General features: G+C 42.4%; 1 protein-coding gene across 7 annotated transcripts in view; it reads right to left on the bottom strand.

The window, feature by feature from the left end:
- SASH1 (SAM and SH3 domain containing 1) overlaps positions 1–20,725 on the bottom strand; it is a 546,848-nt gene that overhangs the window by 170,066 nt on the left and 356,057 nt on the right. For 4 of the 7 annotated variants that reach the window (XM_085611636.1, XM_085611635.1, XM_085611632.1 and 1 more), the window contains exons 5-7: positions 16,320–16,360; positions 14,530–14,616; positions 11,326–11,438 (exon numbers count right to left, since the gene is read on the bottom strand). In XM_085611636.1, coding sequence (XP_085467762.1) covers positions 11,326–11,438; positions 14,530–14,616; positions 16,320–16,360 — 241 coding nt within the window. Of the gene's footprint in view, positions 1–1,044; positions 1,120–11,325; positions 11,439–14,529; positions 14,617–16,319; positions 16,361–20,725 lie in introns of all 7 variants that reach the window. The other 3 variants (XM_085611634.1, XM_085611629.1, XM_085611630.1) reach the window with 1 other exon arrangement.

Raw genomic sequence — 20,725 nt, 5'->3', positions numbered from 1 at the left:
AATGATGGAAGCGTTGGATTCCTTTGAATATGGTAGAATAGATCTAAACAAATCAACCTGCCACTCAGACCACAGGTGTAGTCACAAGCACTTTGAACGGTGAAGACACCTATTGCATATGTGGTAAGCAGAAGATATGCATTAGCCCTGGCACACAGTTCCTGACTGAGAAACAGGGCACCCCATCTAGGCATCTAGTTATTGGGGGGACAAATACTTAGGTTTGTGAATGATGCATATTGATGCACTTTGGATATAATTAACATTTTCTTGAAAGTCCTTCCAGATATTTCTTCACATAGCTAAGGACAATGGCCACCTGGAGACCACATGCTTCTGGTAGTAGTAGATGCATTGATGGTTTTAGTGGTGCATAGGTGTTTTTAAAGTGGTGCATGTGTGGTTTTCATTTTTTTTATTGATACACTTAGAATTACACAATTCAACCACAGTATGCTTCTAGGCACTTGGAACCACAATACAGGATTATAACAAAGCTTTGAAGAGAGCTACATTAATGGACGTACACCAGATATCCGGTATAAATTTGACAATTTGGCACACCATCCCATAACCTCCCTATATCAGCCTTCCCAAGCATTGTAGATGTCAGAAGGTGCTATAGTGGTACTACCCGATTCTCTTTGTCTTTGATTGAGTTCACATCCTCGTCTATGGTTATTAAGTGTGAAACCACTGTTTAGAAATGTAACCACCAGGAGGATTTCTCTTTGGGGTCCAAAAATACACAAATGATTCATATGAGCAGGAACATAGTGGAAACTACAATGAATTCCTAACATTAAAGTAGGGAGACACTTTGAGGCCTCCCATTCCTGTTCTTTAGCAACCTGGACCCATAAATTGGTGTGTATATTAGAAACAAATTACTCTCAGAGGTGTAGAAAAGGGAAATGGCTTTCCTTAAATGTTAGGTGGAGAGACATTAAATGGTGGCCGTGTATACTGGAACCTCTGTTAAATTGTTAATGTAGATTTAGACATATTAAAGGCCACTGGAAGAGAACCTCCTAAGACACTTGCCAGAGTTGGGGAGAGGAGCAGAGGTCCTGATTCCAAGCACCATGCTTTAATAGAAGGCCTGACTTCTCCGTCTCCCTATAACAGGAAAGAAATAAAGATAGTACTGAATCTCTCAGGATATCTCCAACCGAGTTTCAACAGTAGAAAATGGCCCAATAAGTTAAGAAGCAAGCAGAGAAATGCCTGCAAATGTAGCTAGGAAATGCAAAGAAAACTGACACATAAGGAGTGCCCATACTATAACAGGGAAAGAAAGGACCCAGTAGTAAATGTAAATCGATGCAAGCTTTTAATGTTTATACTCCTATGCTGTCAACGCGAGTGAGACTTTTGCAAGAACATATTTAAAATAGACTGATAAATAAACAAGGGCCCAATTAAAATTAATTGGAACTCCCCCAGGACGGTCAGGCCAAGGTACAAATGTATTACCCACTGGTATAACTTGTGAATGCACCAATCCTCTCTGGTCGGTGTCCCCCAGCCACTATCTTTTGACAGGTGGGTCCAAAATGAATCCTCTTTGTTAGAGCAAGACAGTTCTTTGACGAGAGAGGACATTTCATAAAAAAGGAGTCCTTTTGTATTCGTCAATTCCGTTTGATTGATACGGCTTATAAGGCAATCTGGATCTTGTCCAAGTGATAGATGGCATGAGTATATTTATTTATTCATTTGTAGCTTTTGTATTGTAGAGGCCTGACACTTGGAGATGAAATATAGGTGGAGACAATGTCCATATTTCTCTTTCAAGTGATACAGAGACCTGAGAAGACTCTGAGCAGCATTTCCAGCACTCCCAAAAGAATGTGTTCCTCTCTATTAAAGAAGGACAACTATTCTGAAACATGTGTCCAGAGATACACGGCACTGGAAGCATCAATAAGGGTGAAAAACTAAGACTGTCACTGAAGTAAGTGTTACCATGCACTGCATTTACCATGATGCATGACAGAATAAGTAGAGTTGCATTTCAACCCATTTGATATTTAGAAGAGCACAGACAGAAAACTATGAGGCCCTCTGTTGACATGTGGTCATAATCAGACAACAAAATTATCATGGGCTGTATTATACAATGCAGCCCATATTCCTTGTTGGCTCCAGGGACACCTTTTGGAAGGTGCGCTTGGTGCGAACACGGACAGTGCGTGTATTAGACTGGATGTGCTCCCCCTAGGGACGCCACAAGCTCATGCTGCCCTGGGGGCAGCACATTCATGTGAAATACGGAAAGGCTTGGAAGCAGCTGCTCTGTGTTTCACTGTGCAGGCGGCAACCCGCCTGCACTTTTAAGAGGGGTGAGGGCTCCCCTTGCAGGCGGGTGCAGTGAGTGACTGCACCCGCCTGCAAGAGAATGTCTAGGGGGTCCATAGGACCCTGTTCAGCCCCTCCATGGGGCTGCCATCAGGGGGCGCACTGACAGTGCGCCACCTTTTAGCTGGCACACTGTCAGCATGCCTGACAGCTTCTTTACCTTTGCGCCCGCGTCTATAATACGGTGCGGGTGCAGAGGCAAAGAGATTCCCTCATTTGCATGGGGCCATGCCCATATGCAAATGAGGGAACACCCTCTGATGATAGCGCTGGCTATATATGTGCGCCAGTGCTATCTGCATCACAAAAGGGGCTGCACAAGCATGGCCCCTTCTGTAATACCAAAGTGCCCCCAGGGCGCGCAAAGCGGGCGCAAATGCCCCAGGAAGTTTACTTTGTTAAAATGTACATTGTGAGATGCAGTTTATTAACAGGAATACCACACTCAGTACACGGAAACACTTAGGGCCCGATTCACAGAACTAACTTAAGGCAAACTCCTAAACTTACTACCATTTTGGTATTCACAGAAGGCAATTACTCATTTTGGTATTCACAGAAGGCACTTACTCATTTCGGTATTCACAGAAGTTAGGAGTCCTAACTTTAGGACTCCTAAATGCCTTCTGTGAATACTGAAAGTCTTAAAATTAGGATTTTTCTCAGTTTAGGAGTAGTATAGTTGGAACTCCTAACTTTAGGACTCCTAAATGCCTTCTGTGAATACCGAAAGTCTTAAAATTAGGATTTTTCTCAATTTAGTAGTCCTAAATCTAAATTTAGGACTACTAAATTGAGAAAAATCCTAATTTTAAGACATTCGGTATTCACAGAAGGCATTTAGGAGTCCTAAAGTTAGGAGTCCTAACTATACTACTACTACTAAACTGAGAAAAATCCTAATTTTAAGGCTTTCGGTATTCACAGAAGGCATTTAGGAGTCCTAAAGTTAGGAGTCCTAAATTTAGGACTACTAAATTGAGAAAAAATCCTAATTTTAAGACTATCGGTATTCCCAGAAGGCATTTAGGAGTCCTAAAGTTAGGAGTCCTAAAGTTAGGAGTCCTAACTATACTACTACTAAACTGAGAAAAATCCTAATTTTAAGGCTTTCGGTATTCACAGAAGGCATTTAGGAGTCCTAAAGTTAGGACTCCTAACTTCTGTGAATACCGAAATGAGTAAGTGCCTTCTGTGAATACCAAAATGAGTAAGTGCCTTCTGTGAATACCAAAATGGTAGTAAGTTTAGGATTTTGTCTTAAGTTAGTTCTGTGAATCGGGCCCTTAGCTAGTCTAGGTTATGGTGGACAAAAGCGACACACACTGTTAACAAGGATACCATGGGGTTAACTCTCAACAGGAAGACCAGATTGCACATTATGTGATCAGGAAAAGCATAAGGCAGGTTCTGCTGACCAAGAACAACATCTGCAACATGTTGCCAACAAGAATACTGCATTGCACACCCTGCTAAGTACATTAAGGCTTTCATTCTGCTACAAAAAACACCATGGGGCACACTGTGTAAGGAGAGTACAACTAGGAGAAATTGTGTTAACAAGAATATAATAGGGAAATATTAACAGAGGGACCAGAGATTACAGTCTTAACAAGAAGAACAAACATACAATATTTGGAGATTTTGTTAACAAGCTAATAATGGGACACATTGTTTGCAACAATGCGAAGTGGTACAAGCATACCATAATGCGCACACTGTTAACAAAACCTCCAAGGGTCATGCCGTAGTTTTAAAAAAAACACGAGATCCTCCGCTAACAAGGGCACCATGGGCAAATCATACTGTACCACTGAAGACAAAGTGTAACTATTAACAAGGACATCATGGGGGAATTCAGTGAACAAAAACTGTATGGAACACTAAGCAAAATGGTATAATATTCTGAAAAGAACATCATTGAACGCTATGGTAACAAAATCTGAGTTAACAAGGCCACTGTGAAGCAATAAGCTAACAATAACACATCCATGTGTTACAATTACTCCTATACGATTTTTTAACGGTGCACGGTTAGTTGCTGCACCAACCGGGTACATATTTAACTTTACGACAGCATACACCACTATAACATATGAAATCGGGTAGTGTTGGCAATGTGATACTCCCATCTTTTAAAAATACCTTTTCCCTGGAAGCAATCGTGGGTACTAAGCCACTACATCATTTTCCCTAACAAAATTATTTATTTTTTTGTATTATCCCAGATTTCAGGTTTGCCTGCCTTGAATGCACCACAATCAACAGGAGGGCAGCCGGTGTCATTTCACTTGCCAGTTCAGTGTTTGTGGACGTCCAGAGCTTTTCCAAGTGAGCGATATGGGCACTACGCTTCTGTGGCTGTGGGGGTTGTGTTGCCTTTACTTCTGCTTTCCAACAAAAGCACAACCCTACATACAGTGGAACTTCATAGACAGTGCACAGCACTTGCACATCATGCACATAAAATGGCTCCAAGTTGGCGGACCACTTTTCCACCTTCAAGGCACATTAAAACTGGGCTAGACTTGCACACTGCCTGACAACAACAGTTGACATTAGACACAACTCCTGGTGCTATCATGTGCACATAATAGCTACCAGTCAACTACTTGATCAAGCCCTCTGACCTCCTGGTTAGGGAACTCTGCTCTCCCCCTCACGTAGCTCCGTTGTTGCACCACTGTCCCCAACCTCTCTGCTTGCAGGTAGGTATTTGAGGCCCTCCTCCACCCACAGGCTCCTGCCTGCACCTAATCCCTGGTGGTCCAGCGGGACAGCCTTGCTCTTCTGCAGGTTTGCTCGGCCAGCCTTCTCTGTCTTTCAGTTTTTTTGTCTGTCTTTTCTGTCTGTCCTTTTATTGTGCCTGTTTATCTCTCTATCTGTTTTTAATCTTTGTTGCTTTTACTGTGCCTTGCTGTGTCCTCTGTTCGTATTGTGCCACTTTTCTCTGCCCTTTTCCTGCCACAACAGCGTCCCCGCCAGTTCCCGCTCCCGCCTCCCAACTGCGCTCCCACCCCCGTCCCCTACTTAATGTTGGCCGCTGTGCTAACAGGTTGAGCAGGCCCTCTGACCTCCTGGTCAGGGAACTCTCCTCTCCCCCTAACGCAGCTCCGTTGCTGTGCCGCTGACCCTAGCACCTCTCAGGTTGCAGGTAGGTGTTCGAGGCCCTCCTCCACCCGCAGGCTCCTGCCTGCGCCTCATCCCTGGTTGTCCAGTGGGAGAACCTTGCTTGCTTGCTGGTCCGCTCGGCCAGCCTTCACTGTCTTTCTGTTTTTTTGTCTGTCTTTTCTGTCTGTCCTTTTTTAGGTCTCGCCTACACAGTGCGCATGCACTGCATAGGATGACCTTTAGCCGTCGTTCAGCTGTTTTTCGAAGCACACACTCATGCTTGTGGTGGCATACAGCTTGCGGGAGTGCGCAGCGGCGCGCCACAAGCACAAGTATGTGCTTTTTGAAAAACAGTAGAATGTGCGCGCACAAGTACTTGTTAATTAACTTTCGCGGCCGCGCTTGTGTTTCAGCGCTTGTTTTTCCTCGACTTCCACACTCCTATTTTCCACCGCTGTCACTTACAAATCTAAGTGGCACAATGACCTCACAATTTTACGCTTTTCCAGTAAGTTCCCACAATGCGCAGGCTGCAATATTTTTGGACGATACCGTCCCGGCCACTTAGTCCGTCCACTTTAGCACACTTTTCTGCCCATAGGAATATATTGGGCATTACACTCCCCGCCATTTACCCATGGTCCTACTTTCACGTATTTGCTTCTTTCCCGGATTTGTTCCAATTGCTGCCCACCTACATTAACGTGATCGCTGCCCAATTAAACTGTTTTTTCTCAACGAGATCACGCTCCTTCACTTTCTACCCATACTGGTGACTGGCTGTTATTAGCAAGTTTATTTTCCGCTTACACACTGATCTCTGACCTTTACAGATTGGACTGCCATATTTTTGGACGATACCGTCCCGGCCACTTAGTCCGTCAACTTTAGCACACTTTTCTGCCCATAGGAGTATATCGGGCATTACGCTCCCCGCCATTTACCCATGGTCCTACTTTCGCGTATTTGCTTCTTTCCTGGATTTATTCCAATTGCTACCCACCTACATTAATGCGATCGCTGCCCACTTAAACCGTTTTTCTCAACGCGATCACGCTCCCTCACTTTCTACCCATACTGGTGACTGGCTGTTCTCGGCGAGTTTATTTTCCGCTTACACACTGACCTCTGACCTTTACAGATTGGAATACAACCTAAAACATACAATATCCTGGTAAGTTGAACTCGACTGGCCTAAACTATAAAATGCTTCCGTTTCAGAATCTTTTGTTCAGTTGTTCAAAAATTAAGCGTAACCAGACTTCGCATTTGTCAAATTATGGATGAATGTATACATAACGGGAGTCATTGTAAATCATTCCTTTGCTCAATTTATAATCCCTGTTCCCGGATTCTCTGCACGCGCTGCAAAATGTCTTTATCCAGGCTGGGAATTTGCTCTACGAAGCTTGTGTGGCCTATTTCTCCCATGTTATGCTGAAAACTAGACTATTCGTCATACTATGTATATTGTCTAACTTGTCTATGCATTGAGTTGATTTACCTCTGTGGGTGCTTCACCACCCTTATGTGAAAGATGAATGATGATAATCTCAATTATGACTACTACCACATCTTATGTATATATCTGTTCAGCTTGGGGCCATTAAACAGTATGAGTGCAATTTTCGCAACTGTAATCATACAGCAGTTTTACCTTTATTCACTTATACTTGTGTTTGAACCCCTCCTTCTCTCCCTACTAATCCCACTTTCACACATGTGATGTATCGGGTGTTATTTACTTTTATATTTTTGTTTTTCACCTACTTTTCACCTACCATTTTTCAATGTTATACTCTCCCTACCTTCTCTCTACCTCCTCCTTACTTTCTTTCTCCCAGTTCGTCATCGGTACCCATCTGTTGATATGTCCACCCTATGCAATCTCCCTTTTATTTCATCTTTACAGTCAGCCTTGAGAAAGCCCTGGCCTGCTGGCCCCGGAGCGAAACACGTGTCGGCTGTCCTTTACTTCTGCACATGTCTTCAAATAAAGAAGACAAGCATTGGCATAGCCAATAGGTCTCACCTTTGGGACCTTATAAGTGTTTAGCCATGCAACAGTTGATGTTGTTGCACCAAGGATATTGTGCTGCATAACTAAATACTTATAAGGTCCCAAAAGCGAGACCTAGTGGCTATGCCAATGCTTGTTAATCTTTGTTGCTTTTACTGTGCCTTGTTGTGGCCTCTGTTCATATTGTGCCTGTTTTCTCTGCCCTTTTCCTGCTGAGGCTGCCCCCGTGGCCCCTCCTGTACTGCAGTGTCCCATTCTATTTCATGACCTATGTCATTGCAAAAAATATCTTTTACAGGATATGCTAGAAGAATATCGTAAAGAAATACCATACTGCAAACATATTGTGGCAAAAATAGTAAGTACCAAAATATAAGTACAGGTTGACTATACTTAACTCCACTCCACATATTAGAAAACAACACAGGCAATGTAGACTCGAAATGACGTGCTGGTGTGTGATTTTATTAGGGTTCTGTTTCCTCCAATGCTCTACTTTTGTAACTTCACTGCCAAGGAGCCACCCAAAGACAAGGTCAGAACAAAAATTGAAAAGGAACGCAATGGAATCCATCGCCTTTGGCAAGTGGCCCAATGAAGGAACACTCCACATAGCATCCGTTCACAAAACAGGAAAAAAAAAATGCTATGGATCGCGTCAGTTGCCAGTCTATACTAACCAATCACTGGTTAGCTAACTACTCAATCTCATTTGCTTGTTTCTTATACAATGCCTTTCCAGCCGCTACCTGTGTCTGCCAGTCCGCTGGCTCACAGCTTGTATCCTTCCATAGTTTACATTCAGAAAACAGTTATGGTTGGCTAGTATAGACTGGCAACTGATGCGATCCAGAGCAATTATTTATTTGTTTCTGGTATTGTGACTGGATGCTATGTGGAGTGTTCCTTCATTGGGCCACTCGACAAAGGCGATGGATTCCATTGTGTTGCTGGTAGATGAGGCAACCTGATGCTCTTGCGTGCGAGTGGAGGTTGAGTTCTGTGTACTCTGGATCAGCGATACAATCATTAGTCACACACAGATTTGTCCCTTTGGATACTTTGGAACTGGAGTGGAATGGAAAGTTTGTTCCATTCCGGCCTGACGACTTGGTGATTGGTTGGACACACTGATGAGTTGCGCGAACCGAATCAATAATATATTTATTTCCGGTCATGTGACCGGATGTCCCGCGAAGTTAGACTTTGTTGGGCCACTCTTCAGAGGCATTGGAGTTTTATGCCTTACTTTTGGATGAGAGCAACTGATTGGAGGTAGACAGAATTCCTATACAACATAGAGTTTCCATTCTGGTCCGGCTTGTCCGTGATTGGCCGGAATGATGGTGATTTTTTTGTAAGATAAGATAGAGGAACTCAAATTTGAGTGAGCGTGTTTTAAATTGAATTCTAATAGTACATATTTTTATAGTGATTTTTTTCACCGCTAACACCAGAAGAAAAGGGAAGCCATCAGGCATTGAAGGGTTCACCACGGATTAGTTACTTTTTCTTGGTTATCTGTACAATGGGTTTTTGAGACTCATTAATTTATGCACAGATAGCGGCTCAGAGTGGACTAGTGTTCTGATTAGTGCAGGGAGATTGGACCAGAAAGGAAACGGGTACTGATGTGGCATACCACAATTGGTTGACAATTAGGTATACATAGTGATGCACAGAATACCTAATGGTTAGGCATCAATACGATGGACTTTTGGGCCGAGGAACTGGAGTGATGAAGGTCAGTACGTGAAGAAGAATGGGACGAGTGTGCTTTTTTGGGGTGCTGGCTGGAAGACAGTTGAGTGCTTGTTCTCAACCTAGGGATTTGGGAATAGAAGATATAGTATTTTATTTGCGTTTTAAGAATTGTATTTAATAATTCATTTTCTTTAACTATACTGGAATAATTTGTGTTTTTTTTATAATAGTGTTTGAAGTGTAAATAAGTTCGACAAGTTGGGCATAGTCTTTGACAGCAAATATTTTTTACAAGAGGAGACTGAACCAATATTTTTCATTGTAGAAAATATGGAAATACTATACGCCGTCTAGTGGTACAAAATTGTATCTATGAAGCATTCTTTAAATAGTAACAGGATATGAATTTGAGTGGAATGTAACACTGAAATATTGATCAAGTGAGTGGACTTATTGTTTGGTCAGGGAGTTATACCCAGGAGAAAGGAGGGCGGAAAGGGATGATTGCTACCCTTTAACTTATGATAATGTGACATCTAGAAATATGTTTTGGTATGGTTTGATATCCAATGGGGAATATGCTTTCACCTCATCTTTACATAGATGGGAAATGTCCGTCAATAATGGTACTTTGTCCTTGTGCTCTGGGAAGGTCAGGGGGGCTATTCGGCCACTGATGTAACAATGTTATTAATTTTAAAATCAAATCAGTTCATGAATTTATTAACTGCGATTTATTACTGACCATTAATTAATTTGCCATTGTATTAACACTTAGTAGGTATATAGGTAGGGAGTCTTGATGGGGTGGGGTTTGAGGGTCATTCTGTAAGCAGGTGAATGACAGGTTTAGATGTGACTATACAATATTATGTTTATATTAGACACCTTTTGTAGTTTGTATGTTTTAATTTTCAGCCCTGATGAAGTCCCAAATGGGACAAAACGCGTTGGCTGGGCTGAATGGACTGCTTCTCTCAATATGAATTTATTGAATTAAATTGAACTCTAATAAACCCGCAAGACTCCTGAATAAATACTGTATACCCAATCATGATTATTTGTTCTCTTACTGGAGAAGATATTTATTTGCGATTTCTGAATAAAAATCTTTTATATAATTTGACACTCCTTATCAATTTTTGTTCCACTTCACATATAAACTAACATGTCCACCACTCAAATTAATTTTGTATTTCACTATAGTAATTCACCACTAACTCTCTATGGGTTCCAGAGTAGCGTGCTACTCGACGAAAAAGCAGTTTAACACCCCATCAGGGGTAGCAAGCGCTATATAAATGCAAACCTTTTTCCCTTATCTATCCCTCCACTATCGTTCTCAATGCAAATAACTAACATATCCACCACTCAAATTACTTCCATATTTTCACTATACTAATTCACCACTAATTTATGGGTTTCGGAGTAGTGTGCTACTTGCCGAAAAAGCACTTTGATGCCTCGTCAGGGGTATTAAGCGCTATATAAATGCAATTACAATACAATATATCTCCAAAGTATTTGGATGTGGAGTTAATAACACAAAATCTTTACTTTCCTGTATATGCTTACCTTCTCAATATTTTGGTTCTTAATATTTAGGCAAAGATATTTTTATAGCTAGATACTTCTCTATTCTGACATACAACCCTTTTTTTCAAGGAAATTCTTTTCCCCAAAAAATCACAACTAAGAACTTTCAACAACAAAATGTGTAATCAATATTGAAGGAGAATCCTAAAATGTAAACTGCTTCAAGCACCCACGTTTACGAAAAGAATACAATTATCCAATCTCCTCTAAGCATGTTTTAGACCTCAATTGAAGGCTTACGTTCGCCCTAATCCCAGAAGGGATGCTAACCCTACCTAAATCAAATATGAGCCCCAACATTAACTGTTGCTCATACCATAGCCCCATCACTAAACCTAATACTTGCTTTAGCCTTTGTCATCACTCAAACCTTTTCCTTTATACAACACATTACCCTAACCCCTTAGAACAAGTTTAACCCTTTTATTAAGCTTTTTAATTTAGCTGATCTATAAATAAAAACAGAAGTGCAGGATTAATGGATACCCAGCCTTCAGAACTGCAACTAATGCAAGACGCGAGTGCGGTCATACCCTGGCCAGTGCTTCCTCGATAGTAATCATCTTCTCCTTCACCATCATCATCAGCTGGATCCTTTCCTCGTCACTCATGGTGATCTCGCTGGCCACGTAGCCAACATCTTCACCTAGAAAACATGATAGACGGAGAAGATGGCATTAGCGATACACGTGGTAACAACAAGCATGGACATCCAGGTCAAGAAAAGGCGGTGTTGCCATGATTGAAAGAACAGAAATGCTATTGAATTTTTAAGGACAGTCCCCTGTAAGAGAATTTAGAACAGCCATTGCAGATTTCTTTATTTTGTTGCTCTAAAAGACATAACAGCACATAATGATTTAAGGATGGAGTTTCACCAGATCACAAAATTCACCATTCAGTGGCCCTCATTACAACAACATCCAGTGGCAACTCGGTGGGCCCTACAAAACTTCTGGTCCTTCAACGTGGCTTCATATATCCTGCCCTATAAGTGAGCCATGAAACATTCTAGCAATATCCATTTTTCTCTCTCGTGCTACTCTTATGAGGCATGTCCGAATCCTTCGGTTGTGTTTTTTTGCAGATGGCTCCCACAAACACACTGCTGAGACTTCACTTTCCCATTGATTGTTCACTCACATGCTGACAATCATGGGGCCGCCAGCTTAGAAATGCATGCAAACAAATACAGCTCCCTTGCTCATTTTTAAGAATCGAGTCTTGTTTTGTGTGTTAATAAACTGGAGTTAGGAGACTAATAAAAGAGCTATGCTTTCAGTATCGCACTGGTCACTAGATGGTCCAGCTTTACAGTAAAGAAGATGTTTTCTATGTAGACCCTCTGAATCATAGCAAATGTTTGGGCCCCTATTAAACCATTAAAAGATTAACTTAATTAGAATAAAGCGTTTAACATCTTATCTCTGTATGGGTGGATACCTATTTTATGCCATTTAGAATTTAAGAAGTGTACCCTTAGAAAGGGTGCAGGGAAACCAGGGAAAAAAGGACGAAAACTCTCAAAGATAAAGAGGGAAAGATTTTGGAACAAAAATTACTAAATAATTCAGCACACCTAATGGCCATGGCCATGATTTAAATGTACCCTTCAGGATGTATCGTGTCATCATCGGGCTGCTCCTACGTCGAGTCGGCTGGTGCAATACCCGACGGGCTCTTTTTAGGGAGCACTCTTGTGGAGATCTTTTTATCCGGTACAGCTGTTGGGTGAGGTGGGAGTGTGGGGCTGTTTTTTTTTGTAATGTAGATGAAAGAAAATAATTAAAATTAAAATAGGGTTCGGAGTGCTTGTCTCAAAATATTTATTTAGCAAGCCTCCTTGCCTAATTAAAACTGTGAGGTGAAGTGTTGGTAACTTAGAATGATGAACTAGGTTATGTACACTGCCTCATTGGGGTCGACATGTTTCTCGCTCAAATAGAGAAATTCTCTGGCGATTCTTCAGGACCAAAGTTGTTCTATCTACATGTGAATTTACACTGATAATCCTAAGTAACAGTGAGCATTCTCAGTATTATTTAACCAGTAGTTTACCTGCAGCTCGGTCTACCCTAAGTTTTCCATAGGATAATCCTCTGCAGTTCCTGGTAGGCTAAGCAAGGAGTTCCTTGCGTTTGACACGCCGAGTCCGTGTCTCCAATGCACCTACCCCGCTCTACCAGGTCTGGGTGGTAGATAATACTGAGAATGCTCACTGTTACTTAGGATTATCAGTGTAAATTCACATGTAGATAGAACAACTTTGGTCCTGAAGAATCGCCAGAGAATTTCTCTATTTGAGCGAGAAACATGTCGACCCCAATGAGGCAGTGTACATAACCTAGTTCATCATTCTAAGTTACCAACACTTCACCTCACAGTTTTAATTAGGCAAGGAGGCTTCCTAAATAAATATTTTGAGACAAGCACTCCGAACCCTATTTTAATTTTAATTATTTTCTTTCATCTACATTACAAAAAAAACCAGCCCCACACTCCCACCTCACCCAACGGCTGTACCGGATAAAAAGATCTCCACAAGAGTGCTCCCTAAAAAGAGCCCGTCGGGTATTGCACCAACCGACTCGACGTAGGAGCAGCCCGATGATGACACGATACATCCTGAAGGGTAGGTGATTCACGACATCCTGATGGTTGTGTGAGGGCCACATTATCCAATGAATCTAAATCCTTTGCACACTACATGGTTTGTCTCATCCCCTTTGTAAAGGAACAGCTTTGTAATTAATTTTCTGTACACTTTAGGGCATACTTAGCTGGACCTCCTTTTAAAAAAGCCCGTTACGCCCCCCCCTTCGTTCTTGATACATGATTTAAATGTATAATATTTCAGCCACTGATTTTCTCAGGCAATCAATCAGCCATTCCGCCCTGCAACTCCTGGAAGCTCGATAGATATATATTGCTAGATTCCTGCAGTGATCCTACTAATGGTACACTTCATTGTTCACATATAGGTTTCAAATATGGCCTATATTTTAGATTTAGCATTACTTGTGAGAAGTACTAGATGAAACTTACATTTACAGGCTGCGTAAGTACAGAAACATGGGCAACTTACAGACAGTGATGTCAATTGTCAATGGAGGTTAGTGAGAGGCCTTCGCTACCTTGCACAGCCCTTGCCTTTGAGTCCCTGATACAAAGGGACCAGAGAAATGAGGGCTAATTCACATCACAAAGATTATGACATAAATGGAAAAGTGTAAAAAAAGAGCCAAACTGAGGTGTTTGAGTATATGTGCGCATTAGCCCACTCAACCTCATTTTACATAGTCCACCAAACAACCACCAGATGGTTGAGGCCACCATCAGTGGTGCCCAGATGCCACACATGCAGAGACATCATTTGACCTGCTGAGTCAAACAGCAAGTTGTGTACGTTTTCACTTAATGTTGCTCACTGTTTAACACACTCAATCTGCTGCAAGCTTGCTTTGGGAGATGAGGCAGGGGAATATATTAGCTTACAGATGAAGGGGGAAGCTGTATTCGAACTCACTGATTCCAAAGTGCATATTTTATAGAAGTAATCTAAACCGAGCTATTCACTCCCTTCTAACAACCACTTCAACGTAATCAGAATTTGTAAATCCCCTCATCTGCCTATTTAGGGCAGCCTTACATGAAGCCCTCAGTAGTGAGTGTGCTTTTCACCAACTTTACCTAATGTGAGAAAGTGCCTTTTGTGTAATTCTGAATCCGAAAATTACCTTTCGAAGTCTGCCTCATGATTCCTTTCTGGTTCTTCCGAAAATTCTGCCAGAAGTACTTGTTTTTCTTTTTCCACTCAGCTTTGCCTAGAATCCAAACAGCCAAAAAAGAAAGAAAGAAAAAGGTATTGTTAGGATGACTGGAGCCATGCTTGGCACTCAAAGTTGATTCGATTTATTTCAAATTGATTTATTTTAACGGGAAAAGGGGTGTTCTAATTTAGTTCAGAAAAAGTATACGTTCATGCATATGCTGCATAACATTTATTCTTTTATGAGAGTCTGGGAAAAAAAATAACACTGAAAACAAGCTTGGGTACATGCCATGCATGCAGAGCGAATATATGTTCGAGTATATTTTGGTTGATGGTGACAAAAAGAAAATTATGGGTAGGAAGAGGCGCAGTTTTGTTAATCTATAAAGAGGTAAGCAGACAACATTGTGGTGCTTTGACAGATGCGGTGGAGAAGTGTAGCTCACTGGTTAGAGGAGGCATACCCTGAAGCAGAGGTCAGACCCGGGACCAGGGTTCGAATCCCGACGCGGCAGGGTCTGGAGCCCAATTGTCCACGGACTCGATAATTCTCGCTTCGGTGCCTACTCTAAGCACGAGTTCACACTATGCAGCTCTGGGCAACAAGCTTGCTTAATCTCCACAACGGCCCCCCGCGGCGGGATGCCTGGCTTTCACCTTGGGGATGCCCAGTACGGGTTATATCACAGGGAAAAACCAGGACGGGTTCCCAATGCAAGCGCCGAGATGCCCAAGGGTAATTTGAGCGCTATATAAGACCGCACATACATACATACATACATACATACATACAGATGTACGGCAGCATTATTGCTATCACCGTTTACGCTTCATATTCATTACTACGTGACCAGCGATACACAAGTTATCTCTGGATTATTTTATTGCAGTAAAAAGCCAACTGTCCAAGTAGAGGTAAAGTTGACTGAAGGATCTTCTCAATCAGTGCATCTATCTTGCAGGATCTGTACAGATGGTCCATTAGAGCATCAACAGTACTATCTCCTGGGGTTTGGGGTGCACATTTTCGTTAGAGCAGGCTGTTTTACTAACCACGAGTACTTTTACCATAGAAAATAAAATGTCATTTATTTATGAAACCTGTAGTGCATGATAATACTTGGAGGCATCCTGTTGCTAAGACTGGTAAAAATAAAAAAAATCAGTGCCAGCCAGGCTACAGCTGGAAGAACCAAGTTTTCCCAGCATGCAGCTAGACATAAGCTGAAGATTGACAGGCAGGAGTTCCAATGGGAGGAAACTTGGAAAGGAAGGCTCGACCAGCAAGGCTCGACTGCCTGATCTTGGGAATGCTCAGTAAGGAGGCATGAACAGTACTCGGGAAAGATGGCGCTTTCTTTTCCTTACTTGTCGGTTTCAACACAGAGCAGGCGTACGCATGATTGCAATAACTGTGCGAGGCGGCCTGCTCGAGATCAACATTTTGGTGAATCAATAATGTTTATAAGGAAATTAAAGATGTATTTTGTGGGGAGTCGCATGCTTATTGCTACTCCAGAGACAGCAAAGGAAATGTCCTAAGAGCATGATCTGTGGTTTGGGAAGGGCTCTCAAAAACAGTTGTGACAAGCAGAGAAAAATAGGTTTAGCCTGCGCGATTGAGTGGAAACTTTAACATATATCACAAGGTATTGAATTAAGGGGATACATATGCAAGGAGCCTGATCTGGCTATATGTTATTCCAATATACCAGCTAAACATAGTCCCAAAACATGAGACGGGATCATACTGACCTAGTGAGCCATCTTCGGAGCTTGACTTGTGGAGCGAAAGCCTGCAAGAAAGAAAGCAGAATAACTAATTTTAGACGTATTTCCTGGCAGCGAGACATTTTATCATAATATTTTGCTGTATGCAAGCGTAGACGAACAAGCAGTTCATTGCTTTCTTATATTGTTTCTGCACATCGAGAGCTTGTGGTTCACTTTCATTTAGCAGCAATACATTTCCCATATGGCTGCACATTAAAATAAAAAAAACAGACCCAATGTGTATCAGACCAAAACAGAAACATTTGGCATCCCAGGTTCTCACTGTTGCAGTGGGGATATTACCACAACCTAGACTTAGCAAGGTAAATGAGGTTTAAGCTCAACAGGAAACACGCACTGTGTACAGAACATGGCTAACACTACTTGAAATGGACTCTACAACTGTTCATAGGAAAAAGAGTAGCTGGGGTTATTGCTTCACTTTGAAGGATACCTCAATGGAGTGGCGGCCAGCATGGATCTGGAGTGGTAGGCGGGGGAAAGGTGGTAAGGAGGTATAGTTGTAAAAAAAAAAAAAAAAAGAAAGAAAAATACACTTACCTCCTCACTCCTCTGCCCCACATCGTCTCTCTTCCGCCGAACAGAAAGCAGCCAGGCTTCCCTGAGACTATCACAACGCTGCAAAGCAGCATTGTGATTGGTCTGAGCACCGTGGTTCAGTGCTCAAACGGGGACTGGGGGCCTGAGCATGTTCTCCATGCAGGCTGTAATGCAGCTTGCATGGAGAACATGCTAAAGTGTGCATGACTTTTTGGCCAGCCCGAGAGGGCCGATCAAAGCATCATGCACACTTTAGTGTTACCACCACTCCTCCCCTACTCTGTCAGCAGAGCAGCCCCGCCCTCATGCTGCCAGAGCAGGGAAGAAAACTATTTTAATAACATTCCCTTATTATCATTGTATTTTTCCTTTCTTTTACTGCTGCACAGTAGCAGTGGGGCGACGCTCCTCTGCCTCAGCGGAGGAGCCATGTCACAAAACCTTTGGGCCAAACCGATCCCTAAGTAAGCATGGGAACTCTACACAAATTATCTCTGATGAGGAAAAACTGTGTTGAAATCCATGACAAGGCCTCACAGAGACACCAACTATTCAATGTTCTTCCTACAGGTCCATTGCCTATCTTGGATCAAGAATTCAGGTGCACAAAATAAAGGTGAGTGTTATCTGTCGACCTATTCTGCCAGCACTGCAGTCCACCAAATCCTTAAACTCAAAAGCACGCCTGATGCCACTACAAAGTCTGTGTGTGCTACGAGCCGAATGGCAGTGCGTTCCACAAGCAAATGAAGTCCCACCAAACGTACCGTTGACCAAGTTACATCAAACGTGGCTTACAGACTGAGAAACTAAACGAGAATTGGTGGATTGCCTGAATTAATCTCAGCCACTTATGTTTTACACCGGCCCACATTCCAGTCAATCATTTATTTGTTTGCCCACAATGCCTCTTTCTGATTGGGAGGCACTCATACATGTTTTATGCTGGTTACTGACTAGAGGATCGGTGTGGCTGAGTTCCACCAGCGAGTCTGCATCACTCTGTGGTCCTGGCAAAACTGCTTTTGAAACTGCAGAAAACAGAGGCCTGCAGGAAAATATACTATAACTTTCTAATTTTGTTTTAGTTCTTCACATGTAATACAAAGAAGATGAGATTAGAAAATGAACGCTCTATTGGTGTGTTCACCTTATTAAACTCATTGTGTCCTTTTATTTTAGCAGGTTTTTTACTTGTATTATAGTTTAACACGACCGCATACAGGCAGCGGGATAGTACCTGCTCACAGCAACGCACAATAGCAGAAGGCAGCTGATTGAAGTTACTGATGATTGACCCTAGGTTTACATCATGCATAGAAATCAGTCCTCCCACATCCACCCAGGGAAGGGGAAGAGCAGTAAACAGCACCTCACTCTCTCTGGATTCTAATTCTTCAAAGACATCCAGAGAATCATTGCATTGTGTTTTATTCAACCATTTCAAACGCCAGATAAATTTGGCGAAATTCCTTTGTTCTCTCTATTTGTAACAAACGTGTTTTTGACATCAAAGGTGCGTCATTTCCCACATGACAGCCGTTGCACTAAATGTTATTACAGTTTAATTCAGCTACAAGCCATTCACACTTAAGTTCCAAGTGAATCTCGGACTTGACTTTTTCCAAAATTCTACCCCAAAAACATTGTAGGTTAATGTTGTGACTGATATCCAGTTCAAATAATAATTCAATGCTACTCACACTATTTGCTTATTAAGACTATTTATTTTACACAGCGCTCGAGCAGAATTGGGGTTGCTTTGGGGATAAAGGGGCGGGTGAGTTCAGGCTGGTCCAAGAACTAGGGATTCCACTGACAGGTTGATGATCCTGACAGTGGGACTTTGTGTACTCGCTAGTGGAAATGTTTGACGTAATCCACGGACGTCACAATAAAAAGCAAAGCCAAATGCTAGAAAGTCAAACATCGAATCCAAGGTGCCTGCCTGAGGGAAGGGTTGTAGCATACAGACCTCCGAAAAGCACCGGTGGCGCAATTTTCTCCATAAGGGACATTTCCACCTGAGGGCTATTCACCAGATTTACAACCACAATTACTCCGGTGCACTGCTTTTGAGGTGATTATTTAACACATTACAACTTTCTGTCGAAAACAAGAAGAAAAAGAAGAACAACCATTGGCAAGGTCAATAGATGTGGGGTTAGCGGACAGCCTTGTGGCTTTGTCAATGCTTGTTTTGGTGTGTGCTTGTTTTGGTTTGTCAGGGGTTTTGCAAAATTCTATAGTTGGGGAAACTTCCCGCCCTCATCAATCTAAAAAAAAAAATACTGGCTATATTAAAAATATTTTTGGTCAACAAAAACACACTAATTACCACAGTAAGTCTCTCATATTTAAGGAGACTACCGTGTGTGAATGTACTCCTTGTGAAAGGGAAGAATGCCACCATCATTGTGAAGTTAGCCATTGGCCAAGTGAGCATATTACACATATAATTTTAGTAAAATCGAACATTCTCGACTTAAGTAAAACAAATCGGGCTCTATGTTAGTGACATAGACTGCTGCATTCTCTTGAATAGACAGTAGATGGCACTGCAGGGTTGTAATCCGTTTCATTGGAAGAAATTAGAACTGTGAATGCTCGTACCGGCAGTTCACATCTATGTGAATAAAAGTTAAACCCTCCACGATTGCAGCAAGTGTCTTTGTTTGTGAATCCTGTGGTACACCAACAATAAAGTACGGATATTAAGGGTCCTGTGTTTCTAGCGTGTCCAACTTTACGTGCCCTCACTACCTCGTTACATTCGGAATGAAGATCATTTGTACATGTATGGAGTAATTTTAAGAATATTTGTCTACAAAGCGCTCCAAAGGTCCAAAGAGAAATCATTGTACAGATAGACATCGTCTGATAAATCCACGAGAGGTAATTGACAAAACATTGTCCACCCGAAACCGACGCGAGCCAAGCGTGTTCAGCCATTGAATGCATCGGTTCTACTTCTGTGCACATTCGGTAAGAACCGGCGCGAACCTTTTGGGACATCACATGAGGTAAACGGAGAACCCAGACTCGTTGTTATCATGCACTGCTGACATAGTAATGCTTCCCCTCTATGCTCTGAAGCGTTTGTAGAGAAGAGAGCGTTTTACGACCAGTCTATATGTCTGCCACCCACAGGGCAAGCGATGAGGCCCCTCCTGTCACAGGCAGGCTCAAACCCCTGAATGAGTGGACTGCACTGATCATGTCTACCTCAGATCGCTTTAAGAACCTCACTTGGACATTGAACATTGGTGCAAACACCACACTGATCTGGGGGCAACTGTCTCAGTGGAAGCGGACCCCTGCCCTCAGCACGGAGTCCAGAAGGATAAAGGCTTCGTTGTCACATAAAGGGTACAGCAGCCCTCCAGGCAAACACAGGACAGAGGGAGTTAAAAGAGCATTGCCTGGCACACCCAGTGCACACACAGGAAGAGCCATGCCGCCATCAGCAGGCACATTCATCAAAAAGCTGAGGCCATTTACAAATGGTGAACTTGAGCCCTTGGTCAACAGTGTCCTCAAATAATGCTTCGGACACCACCACTGGGCACGCAGGAGTGATACTGACCAAAAGGAGCCCCAGCAACAGATGGTTTGACATGAGAGGTGATCCCACAAAACTCCATGAAATCTGTGTGAGGTGCACATGCCAACTTTAGTGGCGTAGGAAAGACTTGGAGCGAGCGCCTACAAAATGACAGAGCCAGTCGCGTCATAGGGTTTTTCTTCTCCTTTTTTAAAAGCCAAGCTGCACAGATTTGAGTATGCCGTACAGCACGACTAGAACCATTGGGAAAGCCAATAAATCC

Source organism: Triturus cristatus, chromosome 6, assembly GCF_964204655.1.
Source record: "Triturus cristatus chromosome 6, aTriCri1.1, whole genome shotgun sequence".
Lineage (NCBI taxonomy): Eukaryota > Metazoa > Chordata > Amphibia > Caudata > Salamandridae > Triturus > Triturus cristatus.
This window is presented reverse-complemented; position numbering and strand designations above follow the sequence as displayed.